This window comes from Benincasa hispida, chromosome 6 (assembly GCF_027475165.1).
Source record: "Benincasa hispida cultivar pf3 chromosome 6, pf3_genome.v1.1, whole genome shotgun sequence".
NCBI classification, from domain to species: Eukaryota; Viridiplantae; Streptophyta; class Magnoliopsida; order Cucurbitales; family Cucurbitaceae; genus Benincasa; species Benincasa hispida.
In genome coordinates, this window is record NC_143483.1 from 22,140,168 (window position 1) to 22,155,984 (window position 15,817).

At 35.0% G+C, this 15,817-nt stretch overlaps 1 protein-coding gene across 1 annotated transcript; it reads right to left on the reverse strand.

The window, feature by feature from the left end:
- Positions 1–217: 217 nt before the first annotated feature.
- On the reverse strand, positions 218–13,490 carry EMB1579 (ATP/GTP-binding protein family). Its single transcript, XM_039033541.2, has 22 exons — positions 13,345–13,490; positions 13,097–13,210; positions 12,019–12,219; positions 9,032–9,328; positions 8,790–8,890; positions 7,839–8,561; positions 7,696–7,741; positions 6,519–6,611; positions 6,381–6,436; positions 5,722–5,839; positions 4,761–4,972; positions 4,616–4,679; positions 4,326–4,499; positions 3,663–3,693; positions 2,392–3,494; positions 2,220–2,294; positions 2,013–2,087; positions 1,587–1,922; positions 961–1,248; positions 838–879; positions 638–700; positions 218–505 (listed from the first exon to the last, which is right to left on the reverse strand). The coding sequence occupies exons 2-22, from the start codon at positions 13,169–13,171 to the stop codon at positions 416–418; spliced, it is 4,263 nt and encodes a 1,420-aa protein (XP_038889469.2). The 5' UTR covers positions 13,172–13,210; positions 13,345–13,490; the 3' UTR covers positions 218–415.
- Positions 13,491–15,817: the final 2,327 nt, after the last annotated feature.

A 15,817-nucleotide genomic window follows, 5' to 3' on the forward strand; every position in this document is an offset into this window, starting at 1 on the left:
TTAGGAATAGACACTACTTTCACACACTTTCAATTTATTTTTCTTAATGATTTAAAAATCCAAACCAAATTTTAGGGGAAAAAAAAAACTTCTAAAAATTTATTTTTTAAAAAACGAATGGACTAAAAATTCAACCATAGTACAATAAACGTTTTAAAAACTTTCCGTTGAGGGGAAAAGGAAAAACTCAACATAAAGTTAGGAACGAATTGACTAATTATGCCAAGTGATTTTTTTTTTAATCTCATTTAAATAAACTACAATCACATTTATCTCCAACCGTTGAAAAGTTTCGATCTAAATATGAACATAGAAAATTTCAAAACTGCCCAAATATTCAAAGTTTCAGGCAAAAAAAAAAAGTCAAAATTAACAAAAAAATAATAAATCTGAGTGAATGCTCCATACTACAATTTCAAATGTCGGACATTCGTACTAGTTTGCCATAAAGGATCCGATCATCTCTTCCAGTATTGCTCTCCAACAGTGCACTGTGAACAAGCTCCTGATATATATATATATATAGAAATTTATGGGTTAAAAAAAAAAAAAAAAAAACATCATTATCAAATTTGTATCCACCAAGTAAGTTGAATGATAAATTCGGTTTTAAGCTACTAACAAACTGGCTTTTTACCTTTACATCCCTGTGAGAAAGGAACTTCCCCATATTGTGGATAACCATTCTCATGTCTTCAACCTGATAGATACCAACACGAAATCCAGTTTTTAATTTCATGATGTGAAAATCTCTAGTTCTTTCTTCCTTTCCTTGTATGTATATATGTGAGATACAACCAACAGAAAAAGCAAAATCCAAAGAACAATTAGATTTACCCGAATATAGCCAACTAAGTTTCGATCGAAGAACCTGAAAGCCTGTTTCAGAGAACCAAAATCAGCAAGAATGTAACAGTAAGCTTTCCGCAAAAGAGTTAGGTTGGAAGATTGGTAAAGCACCTGTAGTAGCTCCTTGTCTACCACTGCCTCTTTGGGAGGTGAAACTTCTTTCTTCTTCATCTCCACCTCCACCCCTCTTTTATCGGACTCCGTTGTTTTCTTGCTAACACCCTCCGGGTTTGACCCCTTGGCTTCTTCTTCACGTTGACTTCCTGCAACATTTTCAGGCTCTACATTGGCTGCTGCTGTCTTTGCCTCTTCGTTCAATTCAGTCTTAGCATCCTCTTCATTGGTTCCCATTGTAGTATCCTCTTCATCATTGGTTTCAACTGTAGCATCAGCTTCATTCTATTACCACAAGTAAAACAGACTGTTTCAAAATATTGTCTCATGAAATAGAATTTTATAGAATAATTAAACTCTATACATAAGAGATATAAAATATAGAATACAATACATTAGAGATATAAAAGATAAATTACAAGAAAATAATAATAATAATAATAAAGTAGAAGAGCACAGGCACACCACACACTTCAGAGCCCTACACATGCTTTCTGAGAGATTGTCCCGCCTCAAATCATTAACTTAATTTCATTAAAATTTCCAAAATAAGCAAACAGTTCCTTCCAAATGATTCTGTGGTGGGGGGGGGTGGGGGTGGAGAAGAGAGAGAAGGAAGATGCCTCATTAGATGAATTGTGTTGAGAACTTGTGTCATCGAGTTCCTCGTATTCTTCAGGATCTTCCTCAGGGTCTTCTTCAGGCTCCTCACCGTAATCTGTTTCAGTTTCCATCTTCGTCTCATCAACATGACCAGCCGAGTCATTCCCCTCCACTGCAGGTGTTCCGGCATCTGCTTGAGACAGACTTAATGATTCTGGTTCCACAGATTTATTTTCAATAGGAATGTCGGTAGTCTTTGGTCGTTTTGGTGATGATTTTTTATTGTCTTCCTTGTGGATTTCCTCCCGTTGCCGTTTTCGTTGATTTCTCTTTGCCACAAACTTGACACGCAATTTCTATGCCAAAATAAAAAATAGAATAAATATTAAAAAAAAAATTAATACCATCAGGAACAATAATTTAACTGCCTCAAAGGCTCATGCAACCTGGAGGAAAGTTAAAATACGGGATCCCATCTGATACTGAAGCATTTCATAGAGTGACTCGGCAAAGAGTGAAAGCTGAAAAGGAAAAAGAAAATGCAACGTAAGTAGGCAATAAACCAGTAAATATTGCATTCAATCAGTAAATCGAGAACTTCAATAAAAAGAACTTTAGGAAGAGAAGGCAATGAAAATCTTCCTTGCTGCTACCTCAAATGTTGATTCTTCAATGTCTTTGTCCGTATACTCCAAGAGCGAGTCAAGGGAAAGCGACAATGATCGACACTGTATTGCACAATTAAAACGAGATACAATTAAGACATGCTGTTATAGGATGCACCTTAGTTATTAATGTAAATGCATCTGGCTAAAATGAACCTACTTTGGAATCCTTGCTCCATTTTGTTTGTAGTATCAGCCCAGGATGTCGAGGAGGTTCTTCAGACTTTCTCTTTTCTTTTGATTCTTTGTTTGGTTTGCTTCTAGACTCATCTTTACCCATTTTCTCTTTCTCATCTTTTGATTGTTCACCATCTTTAGAATTTTCTCTCTTTCCATCACTACTATCTTTCTCACCAACTTTTTGTTTGTCAGCCAAATTGGTCACAGGACCAATTTCCTTGCCAGTTTCCTTGTCATTCTTCACAGGCTCTTTCTCACCCTTCTTCAAATTTACGGAATCACGCCGTTTTAACATAGTAGGCGATATCGACTTTGATTTAGGAATCTTTTCTTGTTTATCATCTGTAGTGGACTTCTCTACATTCTGTGTTTCATCTGTTGTAACCTTCTTCTCGCTCCCATCACCATCTTCACCTTTTTTAGAAGCTTCCTCGACAGTAACTTTCTTTTTAGGTACCCTCTTAATTACTTTCTTTTTCACCGTCGTTCTCACAACAGCATCTTGACCTACTGTTGCATTAGGATCTGAATTATCCTTAGACTTATCCTCAGAGCAGTCCATTTCGTTTTCTACTTTCGGAAGTACATCTTTAGTTTTTTCATTGTGAGGAATTTTTCCCACCCGTTTAATTACTTTTTTCTTTCCAGGTGTCTTGACAGCCGCAGCATCATTTGAAGGTTGATCCGATGGAATGTCAGAGTTCTGCTCTCCATCAACCTTTTCATCCAGTTTGTCATTTTTCTTGCTGGCTGCATCACCAACTGTTTTGGCCTTTTGTTTGACAATTTTCTTGACAATCTTCTTTTTTCCAGATTTCACAGTGCCACTTTTCTGTGTACCACCAGCTACTTCTCCTTGATCTGGTTTCTCAACATTTTGAGGTTCCTTGCCTCTTTCTTCTGCATCCTTGCTTTCAAGTTTTGTGCTACTTGCATTACCCCTTCCCTCGGATGTATTCCCTTTGTCCCCTTTGTCACTCTTTTCCTTTTTATCTATGTCGGTTTGCCTGGTTGACACACAGTGTTGCTCTTTTTCAAGCTTATCAATGATTTTAGTATCTTTTGTTGATTCCATTTCTTTGACTACGAAAATAAATAGCAAGGGAATGTTAACATTTTAGTAGTAAATATAATAAAGTCAATAGTGTCTTTTAAGTAGATAAGCAACAGAAAAGTAGGGGATGATAACATTTTAGTAGTAAATAATAAAGTCAATAGTGTCTTTTAAGTAGATAAGCAAAAGAAAAGTACCTTCCTTCCCTTCCTTTGCTTCCTTGGATATCTGAGATTTCAACTTTTTTATATCAGTGCATAAATAAAAAAGAGAAATCTTGGGTCTAAGAACTTAATACGAGTCTAAGGCAACCATGTTAAGCAAGGATTGGAAGGACAAGGAAATGAATCTGTAAATGACTAAACAAAACTGTGGTCCCACAAGAAACTTTAATTTAAAGTATAGCAAGCCATCCCCATGACCAATATTTTCTTTAAAGCAATGCAGCATGAACTTACCCACATAACGCAAATAAATAACTTATATTTGAAAAGGCACACAATACCAAATCTTTGAACAACAGGACTTGAAAGGATATGAATGTTCAATGACAGAGAAGGTAAGTTGTATATACAGATTCCAGTCATTCATATATAAGAAATTCATAATATTAATTCATGCTTGGTCATCTCTTCGTCCTATCAAAAGTTCGTCTCAATAATGACACAACAGCTGGAATATCATCCTCATCTTTTAGAAAGTTCCGGCCCAAGTTGTATTACACACATTTAAAAACTTGTTTTTCATTAACAGGTAACAGCTAACAGCCATAAGCTCTTCAAATAAAAAGCGGAAGAATAATAATATGCCTCAATGTTCATGAAAGCTTCTACTTAGAACAAAACAATAGAAACACAAACCTCCTTTTTTGGTGCAATATGGCGCTCTCGATCAGCAATAGCCTTTTTGTGTGCAAGCCATTGTTCCTTCCACACATTTAGTGAAGGGAGACAATCAGATAAATCTGGAACAAATAGTACCGAGACTTCTTTATGGCTGAAAACCCCATCCTTGCCATATCTATCATAATGTATCTGATGAGACAAATACCTTCAAGTGTCAGCTCTTTAATTACAAAAAATAAACGAAGTTATATACTCAACATACAGCTAACAGACACAATCAGGTTTAAAAGTATTATAAATATGACCTCTAAGAAACGATTCCAGTGGTGGCAGTTTTGCAAGTCTAGTTGTGTAACATCCTTTGCATATCTGGACATAAAGAAGGCACAAGTAAGACAAAGCAGCAATGCTCTTTCTCACATACAAACATAGGGAGCACACAACACAAACCTAAGGGCCGTTCGCACTAAAGCATCATCATCAACTGAAGGATCACCACCATCAGACGATTGCCATGGACCACCAATTGCCATGAAACTGCGGTCTTTCTTAAGAATTGCAAACCTAAGGATATTGCAAAAGTGGGGTATGCGGTCGTCCAAACTTCTCTCAGATGACAACTCCTCAAGAGCATTCTTACTGATACCACTCATCAAAATAACCTGAACCAAACGATAAAAAAGATAAATGAGAAGCAGGGTACTAAACTAATTTTCCTTCACCTACTTTAAATTCAAAATGAAAGAGATAGGAATAAAAACTAAAATGGTCAACCTCAATGAGGAAAAATATGTACAGATACCGAAGTGTATTTTCCACCAACTATAAAGTAGTTCATGTACAATGATCGGTCATTTTTTGTGAATTAATGCATGTTCTACTATGATGCATGAGCATCCACTTCAACTTATATAGGTGACTAGTAGCATAGTTAATCTTCAATGCTCAGTGCAGGGTTCCCAAAATTCGGTCCATAAAAGTACCTTTCTCAGCCCTCCAGTTAAGATCAAGTGTAGTACTAGGACCTGTTCTTATCAGTAAAGTATGGTCCATAAAGCATCATTTCTCCTCCATTCACAGTGTAACAGAAAACAGCAATAAGCATATCACCAAAGAAAACATTACCTTATCCTTAGATCTTCAATATATACATCATTCAGGGAAATAAATTTGTATTTTAACATTTGTAATGATATATATATTAGGGAAAATACTTAATTTCCAAGGAGATGTTACAAGTAGAAAAGGATCATTAAAGAAGGCAAGGGCATAATTGACCAGCGGATTATACTTCCTTGAATAACACACGAAATCAAAGCACGGTTTGCAGAAGGCACGAGAACATAAAGGGAATTCTATGAGAAACAGAGTGATTGTAGTAAACATCAAAAACAAGTTCCTAGCAACCCACCTTCACATTCCATACTGTATTGACATGATCTGGTTTATCAGGTTCTCTAGCCATAAGCTCATCGGAATGCTCTTTTGAGCTAGATACAGTCCCTTCTTCAATAAAATCATGCTCAAAACTGTAGCAACAAGGATGCATTACTATTAGATTGGTACTTATTCTTTCCTAATACACTCTTTGATCAACAAACAATCATTCAAAACTCACAACATAACATCCACAGGTAATAACTAATAAGTATGCAAAGAGGAACGGATGCTCAAGTTACTGTTTATTATATAACGTTGAAAAAATAGGAGAAAGGTTGAATTTCTGTTTTTATCATGCGAGAGTCCTAAATGAATTAAACGAAACCTATCCTTATGGTTTTTTCCATAAAACTCAGAAGCTCCATCAAAGTGGCAGAACCAGCAATAGAAGAAAACAAAAAATAAAGCTGCAGCTTATGCTTGATGCAGAATAAGCATGGACACAGACATGCATAAAATAGGCAGAAATAAAATGCTCAACCCAAATGGGGCCATATAATATAATTTCCGACCCTCAACTTTGACAAAAGGAAAAGGGAGGGAGACAAAAATGTGCATGAACTTTATTACAATGCACTCCCCAAGAAGTTACAAGAAAAGTTTCAAACTACACAAGGAAGAAATAAATACCTGACAGGCGTATGAATGGAAAGGTTGAGTTTCTCCTTGGGCCAATTCACAATAACCTAGATTAGTTAAAAACATCAGGTCCAAAGATCTACCATCAATCAATTAATGAAAACTCCTAAAACACGTATAATTGTGAACCTTCGAAAACTCTGGGGATATGAAGAGTCGGGGATATCGCTTTTCTAATGACAGATAATCCCGTTGTAAATCTACTAAACTGTGTGCATACACCTGCAAGTAATGATAATTAATATCCACAAAGGGCCGGGGAAAGGCAAGAATCACAACAGAAAATCATTGGTTGCAACAGCAAAAGAAATGCAAAAGCAAGAAGACAGCTACAAAGAACAGAGAAACAATTTCCATGGAGTAGTAAAAACAATTTGCTTTCATGAGATTATTACCATCCTAACATGTTCTTACTCGACTATTACACATAAGAGAAACATTAACAATCATTCAAGTCAAATTAAAACCAAAAAGAAATTTCATTCCAGTCTTTTTGGGATAAACAACGGAAGCACAAGATAAAGATTGACTCCTAATATATTCCAGGAGCTCAGAAGATTGGCCACGCTGCTCCCAAAAACAATGCATGATTACATCACAATTGCAAAACGAACTATATGCCTCAAAAGCAGCTTGTTCCAGAAGAATGGGGATTCAAGGAAGACAATGAGCAAATGGAAACCAAGTAGAACCAATGAAGAACATGAAAACGCTTCATGATGGGTAATATATCACAATTGCAAAAAAATCAAATTAAAAAAAGTGGGAGAAAAAAAAGTATCACGGTAATTTGTTCCAGAAGAGTGGGAAAGTCAAGGTACGCAATGAACAAATAGAATCTTGGAGGAGCAAATGGCAGGCTGAAAAAGAAAATGAATGCAAGAGAAACTTTTGGGAACATGAAGAAACTCGAGTGTAAGGACATAGAGAAGGAAGGAGAAGAAACTGGGCTTATTATTGACAAACCCTTGCTTTTTGTCAAGGAAGGAAACGAACAAATGGAATCCAAGCAACCAATGAAAAAACAAATCAGAAAACAAATTCTGGGAAGTGAAGAAACACTGAATCAGAACCAACAATATAAAAGAGAGGGAGACAAACAAGGGTTTAGATAATTTTAGGACTAAACACTAATTCCAGGTCAAGAAGCAAAGGAAAGAATAAGATGGAGAAAATCTGGAGCAAACGCGAATTAAATCCGATAAAGTCCAGTCCAGTCCCTAAACTACGAACAGGAAGGAACCAGATATTTAATGGGATATATCTCGTCAAAATCATTGAATGACTGAGCTCCAGATCTTTTTACCTTGCAGACATATTCTCTCCTTTTTTCTTTAACGGGTGAGTGTTGCCTTCAGCATTAAAGAACACTGAGTTAGTTATAATGGACCAACAAAAGATTCTGCATGGGGAACTATAGGAGGGTCAAAAATAAACATCAAGATCCACCTATGCAAAGCTTCATAATGTGGAGAATCTCGGCGTAGTGGTCTCCCCTCCTTCGTCAAAGAGGAACCACGTCTGTCCTTAGAAACTCTTGGTGGAGTGCGTTCGCGCCTAATTTCAAGCCCACGTTTGAATTCTCTGTCTCTTTCTTTCTGTCTTTCCAAGATCCGCTCTCTTTCCCGTTCTCTTTCTCGTTCTCTTTCTCTTTCACGTTCACGTTCTCGTCGTTCTCGTTCCCGCTCTCGTTCCCGTTCTCGTTCCCGTTCACGTTCGCGTTCTCGTGCCTTCTCCCTTTCTCTTTCTTTCTCTCTAATGCGAAAACGCTCCCTCCGACGTTCCTCCTCTCTAAGCTCGAATTCACGAAGATAACCAGCTCTATCATCTTTGTGTTCGTCAATCCTTGGATGGCTACTATGTGTCAACATACTGCCTGAATAATCTGACTCAAGAGAAGTTCCATGAAGCCCTTTCCCTGCAGCATAGTCTCTACCTGGTGGCAAGCTCACTCCATAACCTGGATTTGATGAACTCTGGGAGTAGATAAGTTCATCCACATTTCTACGCGGAGCAGCTCCTAAAATTGATGTCGAATGTTGCCCACTATAAGAAGAATTAAGCACGGACACATTGCGAGGATCAGCATCTACTCTTACTCCTCCATAAGAGAGAAGTTCTTGGGTTGAGTGACGACTAGCAGCAGCTTTTGCTGCAAGATAATCATTTTGTCTGCCAGAAATGTCCCGCTACTTAGCGTCATAAGAAACAGACTTTCATCTTATTCATTCTATAGACTAACACCAATAAAAGCAGAATGAAAAAACTGAAGAATTTAGCTGTTTTATCGTTTTGAATATTGGACGAGTCATATAATCACAAACTTCCAAATTTCCATAGAAAAAATAAGCCAACCTTGACTGATTGCAACATAAAAATGTGCTGACCAAAAGACTGTACCTTGAGCTCCCATCAAGGGCATCTGATTGCAGAGATTGAGTTTTTAGCAACTGCTCTTGACGAAGCAGTGACATCTGATCCACACGGTCATACGAGTCAGCCTGTTAGAACACAACAGAGAAAGAATACCATCATGAGAACACCACACCTAAACAGATCATCCAAAGCTCATAATTTTCTGCAAAGGAAGAATTGAGAAATTAACAACATATGACCCCAAAAAATTCCTACAGAAACCATACATGACGTTGATGTCCAAAACCAACAGAAGATTCAGAAAATCGCCCAGCTGCATCAGTGTTCAAATCCCTCCCTAAGTAAGCACTCTGTCGTTCACTGTATTGCCGCCTATCGAGAGTAGGATACTCAGTAACCTTTTCAGTGAACAACTGATCAGTTCTATGACCATAACCATGGTTTGAAGATGATATATAGTCACTTGACAGAAACTTAGGGGAATCAGAAATGGCTGAGGCATAGCCTCCCCGACCTTCCAAAGCTGATGGAACACTGGTCCCTTTGGCAGTCAGTGGAGGGCCCTGTAATTGGAAAAATAGATTAATAATTTAGCATCAATGTTGGGTAAAAATGAGATCTCAATTATTCATCTACCGCAAATTTGTGAGACCTAAGGATGGCCCACAAGGCTGCATCCCAACTAACTTTTGCTCTGAATAAGAAACTGACGATACTAATGGAAGTGAGAGAGATAGTTAAGATGATAAAGAAACATCTAATGCAAGATGTAATATGGAATTCCAATATCAAACATCATTATAAATGGAAAAAACACTAATTGATAACTCACAGATGCCACGACTTAACCATCTACAAAGAAAAGTTAATGTCCTCAAAACTCATATTCAAATGGCCATAGATTATGTTATGACCACAGTCACCAAGCCATCCAAAGGAGGTAATGCATTAAACCAATATTCATGATTCTAGTAAGAAATTCTCAACCCAAATAGGCTTTGGTAACATGTGAATCAAGTCAAGCTCAGGACTGAGCACTCCATTAGAGCTCTTTACAAAAATAGTAAGAACGTGGACATTTTGAAATTATTTGCAAAAATATGGCTATTTTTTGTTATCTTTAACGGGTTACGTCTCTTCATTGGAATAATGAAAAGAGTCTAACGCGCAAGATACAATAATGTAGAAAAAGAGACGCAACACATTAATGATAAGTGACATTGCCACGTCGCCACCTTGGATTCAAGAGAACCAAGAATCATAACCATCCAAATAATTTGAAAAGAAATAATAACGATTTAGATAGAAGTATATGTTTGAATCATAACCATCCAAATAATTTGAAAAGAAATAATAACGATTTAGATAGAAGTATATGTTTTTTCAATTAAGATTTTTTTATGATAGAAAAATGGTTTAGAATGTGTATTTTCTTATTTTGGATTGATTTTTGGTCTTTATTTAGATATAAACAGAAATTTTTCTTTTATCATACATGTATCTTCATTATATTCAATTTCCTTGTGGTAGCGTGTTGTGTCTCTTTGCAACCCAACCCTATAGTTGCTGCATTTTTTTGAACAGACGTCCCAATAAAGGCCTAAAGAAAGCCTATTTTTGCAAATAGTTTCTGAAGTGTCCGCGTGCTTTTACCAATTTTTTTAAAGAGCTCTAATTGAGCACTTGATCCGTCAAGCACATGAAGAAGTAACACAAAAACAAACCTGACAATAAAGGAACACGTGAATGATGAGTTTAGCATCCTTTCTTCTAATTTCTTTTTCCCAATTTTTTCCTTCATTTTTTCTCAATATTGTTTGGCAGTCTTAGTCTATTTTCCTAATCTTTTAGGTTTTGTTTTCAATGATAATTTTAGAAGTTGATGTGGTTTTAAAATAAGAATACTACAGCACTAGGTATACAATATTTTTCAATAAATGATTTCATTCCTATTTAAAATGAGGCACTCAAGGCTTACCCCTCAACTTTCTATCAGGAAAAAACCTCGAAGCCACCTTCATCATCTCTGGGTGTGCAATTAGTACTTGTTTATGGCATTTTTTGGTTAGAAAGAAACTCAAAATGGTGCTCTCTTACTGCAGATTTAAGTCTATGAATAGTTATAGCAATGTCATCCATTATTGATAACATGTTGAAGTGTCTCACAAAAATCTTCTGTTTTTTGGGGGAAATAGCACCCCTTCTATAATCAATCAACCTATATGGTGCCTCTCGTGCAATAGTTTTCTTAGGAGGGAGTTTCCTCTACCCCAACAACAAGGTTGTTTTCTTTTTCCATCAATAACATATGAGTTAGATTAGCTGTAAAGATTACAGCTCAATTATTTAGCATCTCCTTTCCAGTCTGTCTCTTCCACACAATGGATTAATGTTATTAAGGCAAACCGTTGGGAAATTTGGTTTGAAAGAAATCAAATAGATTTGAATCAGTTCCTTGATGCTGTAGGCCATTTTGAATTAATCAAGATCAAGGATTCTCCTTGGAATTCATTATATAATATTCCTGTTAGCTTTTTATTAATGATATTTTCAATAACTTTAAGGGGCTTCTCTTATAGGAGCACAATCTTCAGTCTTTCCTTTTCTTTTTTTTTTCTTTTAATCTTTCTCAGTCAACACTGTTTTTTGTCAAGTCTCAGTCTACACTTTGCAGACTTCGAAATTTTTGTACTCCTTTCTATCTTTTCAATCAAAAAAGTTTTGTTTCTTGTTACAAAAAAGGAAAATGAATGTAGAATGCATATTTTATATGTTGCAATCATATCCTTTGCAATCACCAATTTTTACTGTATGATATAATTGGTCCATTCCATCTTTATTGTGAAGGTTGCTACGTTGTTAAGTTAGTCAGGAACTATCTTTTACCAAAGGTAATTAAGAGGCACTCCAATTTTTTAACAGACACCAATTTGTAACCAGCTTACCTCTTCATAAGAAGGTGGGGATATTTAAAGACCAAATGGAATGAATCTTGATAAACTACTCGATAAGTTTCACAAGAACACGACATTGGAAAGAGAGCAAACTCAAGGAAAATGACACTAAATCTCCACCAAAACATGAACTGAACGTTTGAACAGATACCATGATGATTGTCAACACTTTCATATGAAGAAACCCAATTCCCCATATCCCAGTCAATTTAGGCAAAGAAACTCACTGGCATAGAAGATGTGACGCAGAATAACATAATAGTCCCAAGGACGTGCAATTAAATGAGTGAGAACCTAACCTGCGGTTTGCTACTCAATGCAGCTGAGCTATACACAGAACTATACTGCCCTCCATAATGAGTGGTGCTTGATGGATGCGACCTATATGCAGCAGTATCAGCTTCCTGCGAAGCTCCCAACATTGACGAGTGCCTAGATGCCACTGAGTGCTGTTGAGAGTCAGGTCCCCCAACAGAACTCCCAGTGAAGACACTTCCCAACTACAAAAGCACCAGAAAATGATCATAATATGAGAACAAGGATGAAAGTAGTGATAAAGGTTTACGAACCCACAAAAACAAAGCAATAATCATTTCCATTTTTTAGCGCAAAAAAATATGGGATATGTGCATTTGAACCTCCAAAAACAAGGGAAGGAACAAACATCCGCTGTGCTCGTGTTGGCAATATTCTATTTTATCGCAGGGGCTATGCTTATGTGGGCAATAATTATTTCCTAACTTTATATTTCCTTAGTTCTTAACATCCCTTAAAACAGCCAATTTTGAGTGCTGAAATAAAAGGAATCTTAAAAACCCCTAACACAAAATTCATCAATACTAGATTTTCAGAAGGCAAATCTTTTTTTAAAAAAAAAAATGACATATAAAAGGTCAAAATAATGGGTAAGAGCTCGGCAATCGGAAATAGAATATGGAGAAACATTATTCAGTCAACAACATTTGATAAACGAAAACAAAACAAGTTTTTAGGGCATGAGAGAATTAGATAGATCACATATCTAACGTCTTGTATAAATTTCTAACCACCACGACTATTGGGTACCAAATCAAATGATAACCTGGAGAGCGTATCAAAACATCAAGAATCGACGATTGGGTGCAAGATAAAATGTCAAGATAATTGTTTAGGTCGAAAGGCATGCAAAAATTGAAAATAAAACCGAGAGCGTATCAAAACATCAAGAATCGACGAACGGGTGCCAAATAAAATATCAAGATAATGTTAATATGCTAAAGACATGAAGAAATTGAATATAAAACGGAAAAGGCGTATCAACAAACGATAGGGTGTCAAATTTACAACATCAAGCCATTGATAGACGTGCAGAAATTGAAAATAAAGCGGAGAGCGTACATTTTGGCCATATCCAGTCTGCGCAGCATATGATGATTGCTGTCCGTAGTTACCACTGCCTCTAGACGAGTACATATTCTTCAAGTTTCAGCGAAAACGGAAGAACCCTGCAAGCTACAAAGTAGAAATTCTGGTTAGAATGATTCAGCCATCATCACAACGTAATTGACACCTCCATGAACATTGTACCGAGATTCAAAATTGAAACGAAAAGGAAAAATAAGAATGGAAGATGAATTGATTCTTACTGGAGATGCGATATTGGAACACCCAAGAAACCGAAGCCCGTCGATAAGGTTTCGAGAGTTTAATAGGAAACCCTAGTAACATGAAGGGATTGACTGGGAAGTTGACAAGTATGTGAACTTATATTCGTAAACTCGTATATATATATATTTATATATGTCTATTTTATTTATTATAAACTTAAAAATAATAATTTAAAATTATTTCACTCCGATTACCATTTGATCTCTATTTGCGTTTTTTTATTTTTGTTTTTGAAAATTAAGCCTATTTTCTTTTTATTTCTTACTGTGATTTAGGTTAAATTTTTTGCAAAAACAAGTATTTAAATGTTGAAATAGTGTATGTAAACTTTAATTTTCAAAAATAAAAAATGGAAACGAAATAGTTACCAAACGAGACATTGGTCATTTGTTTCTTGTTTTTTAAAATTAGACTTATAGATACTATTCTCACATCCAAAATTCTTCTTTTGTTATCTTATTTTTGGTTTAAAAGACTAAGCCAAACTTTGAAAAAAAATAATAACTTTTAAAAACTTGTGTTTTGTTTTTGGAATTTGGCTAGGAATTCAACAATTATACTTAAGAAATATGCAAATCATTATAATAAATGAGGAGGAAATAAACTTAATTTTCAAAATTCGAAAATAGAAAACGAAGACATTTAGTTTTTTAAAAAATTAAAAAAAAAACTTATTTCATCAACAATTCTTACAATGATTTGCATCTTTCTTAAGTACAATAGTTGATTTCTTAGTCAAATTTCAAAAACAAAAAAAAATTGAAAGCTATCTTTTTAGTTCTCAAAATTTGGTTTTATTTTTAAAACCATTGATGAAAAGTAGATAATAAAGGAAGAAAATTGGAGGTAGAAGTAGTGTTCATAGGTTTGATTTTAAATGACAAAAGAAAAATAAAAATGGTTACCAAATGGGATCGAAATTATTATCAAACGGGGCCTAAAAGACATGGATAACCTTTGAAATAAATGTATTTAAAATTTTTGTGTATGAATGGTAATTGAAAAAAAAATTAATAATTTACTAATATAGGCTTTTAATTATAATTTGCAAGATATGATAAGGTTAAATAAGTGATTTGGCCCTAAGGATGCGTTTGGCGAGTTTGGTTGGTAATGATAATTGTCTGTATTTGGATTGCAGGGGTGAGTTTGGTAGAATTACAAGTATTTGCTATAGTTTTTTCTTACCTAAAAAGAATGAGTTTTATATGCTTTTTTTAATTAATTTTTTGTTCCACCATTCAACTAAAAAATAAAACAACTACACTTGATGTGGACAAACTATTGTTTTTATATGATCAACAACCTTACATCATATTTATATGAAACTTCGTTAAATAATCATTTTCATGTATGAAAAAACATCATGGAATACATTTCTAAATTTTATTAATGTAATCCTTCTAAATATATATATATTTTTAAATCAACTAAACTAATACTAGTGACATTTTTAAATTTTATTGAAAATATACGAACTACAATCGAATGGAGATCAAAGTAGAAGCATCAAAATACATTTGCTAAATTTAAGATTAAAAATTGAAAGTTAAATTTTTCTTTGACTCTAGGCTAAGAGTATATGCCACTTTCAATTATTTTAATGTAAGTGTTCTTAACTTGGCCTCAAGTTTTTTTTATTTTACAACTCTAAAACATATTTTGAACCGCTGTTTCTCTTTGGTTTGGGAATATATGCCTCGATTAACATTCACCATTAAATAATCAGCATGTTGTTTCAATGGTTTTTAATTTTTTTTATACATATTTTAATGTAGTTGGGTTTTATTTTTGCTCCAATAATTTTCCCTAACTTTTGTTAATATGTGACACGTAAAATGTTAGTCTATGATTTAAATAATATTTTTGCTATACTTTTATTAAGAAATTGGCTAAATTTGATTATTTCAAGCTTAACATTTACTCTTTAACAAATGCTCAAACATGAATTAAACATGAAAGGAACTGATCCCTATAGCTTTTGAAAGAAAACAAAAAAGATTGATACATATGAAGATCATCGATAAAGTTGGTAGGTGGAGGTGGTTATCTGAGGTGATCGTCGGAGTTGGATACCAAAGGTGGTCCTCATTGGAGTTGATTCTCGAAAGTGGCTTTTGTCGTAGCTTTTTCGTTGGAGGGTGGTCTTCACTGGAATTAGTGGTCAAAGTTGGCCACTTAAGATGATCGAAAGAGTTGGTTCCCGTAGGTAACGTCAAAATCGGAGTGTAAACCCTGAGCCCTAAGTTTCCTAAATAAGCATGTTTAGCCAAGGGAATGTTATATTAAATATTTAACAAGTGGAAATCTATGTTTATTTATAGGAGTTATGGAGAAAGGAAAGGAAAAATATATTAAATAAGGAAGCTCACTAATTGGCTTAGCTAGAGGCACCAAGTATGGGGTGATGTGGCAATTTACTTTTTGAATTCGGAAGGCGACAGGAAGATT

What these genes read in the sequence shown, in the direction of transcription:
- EMB1579 (XM_039033541.2), bottom strand. Translation starts at nt 13,171, where the DNA reads ATGTACTCGTCTAGAGGCAGTGGTAACTACGGACAGCAATCATCATAT. An exon ending in GTTTTGGACATCAACGTCAT is followed by an intron (nt 8,891 to 9,031) that starts GTATGGTTTCTG and finishes GTGTTCTAACAG; the next exon opens with GCTGACTCGTATGACCGTGT. An exon ending in TCCATTCATACGCCTGTCAG is followed by an intron (nt 5,840 to 6,380) that starts GTATTTATTTCT and finishes TTGTTGCTACAG; the next exon opens with TTTTGAGCATGATTTTATTG.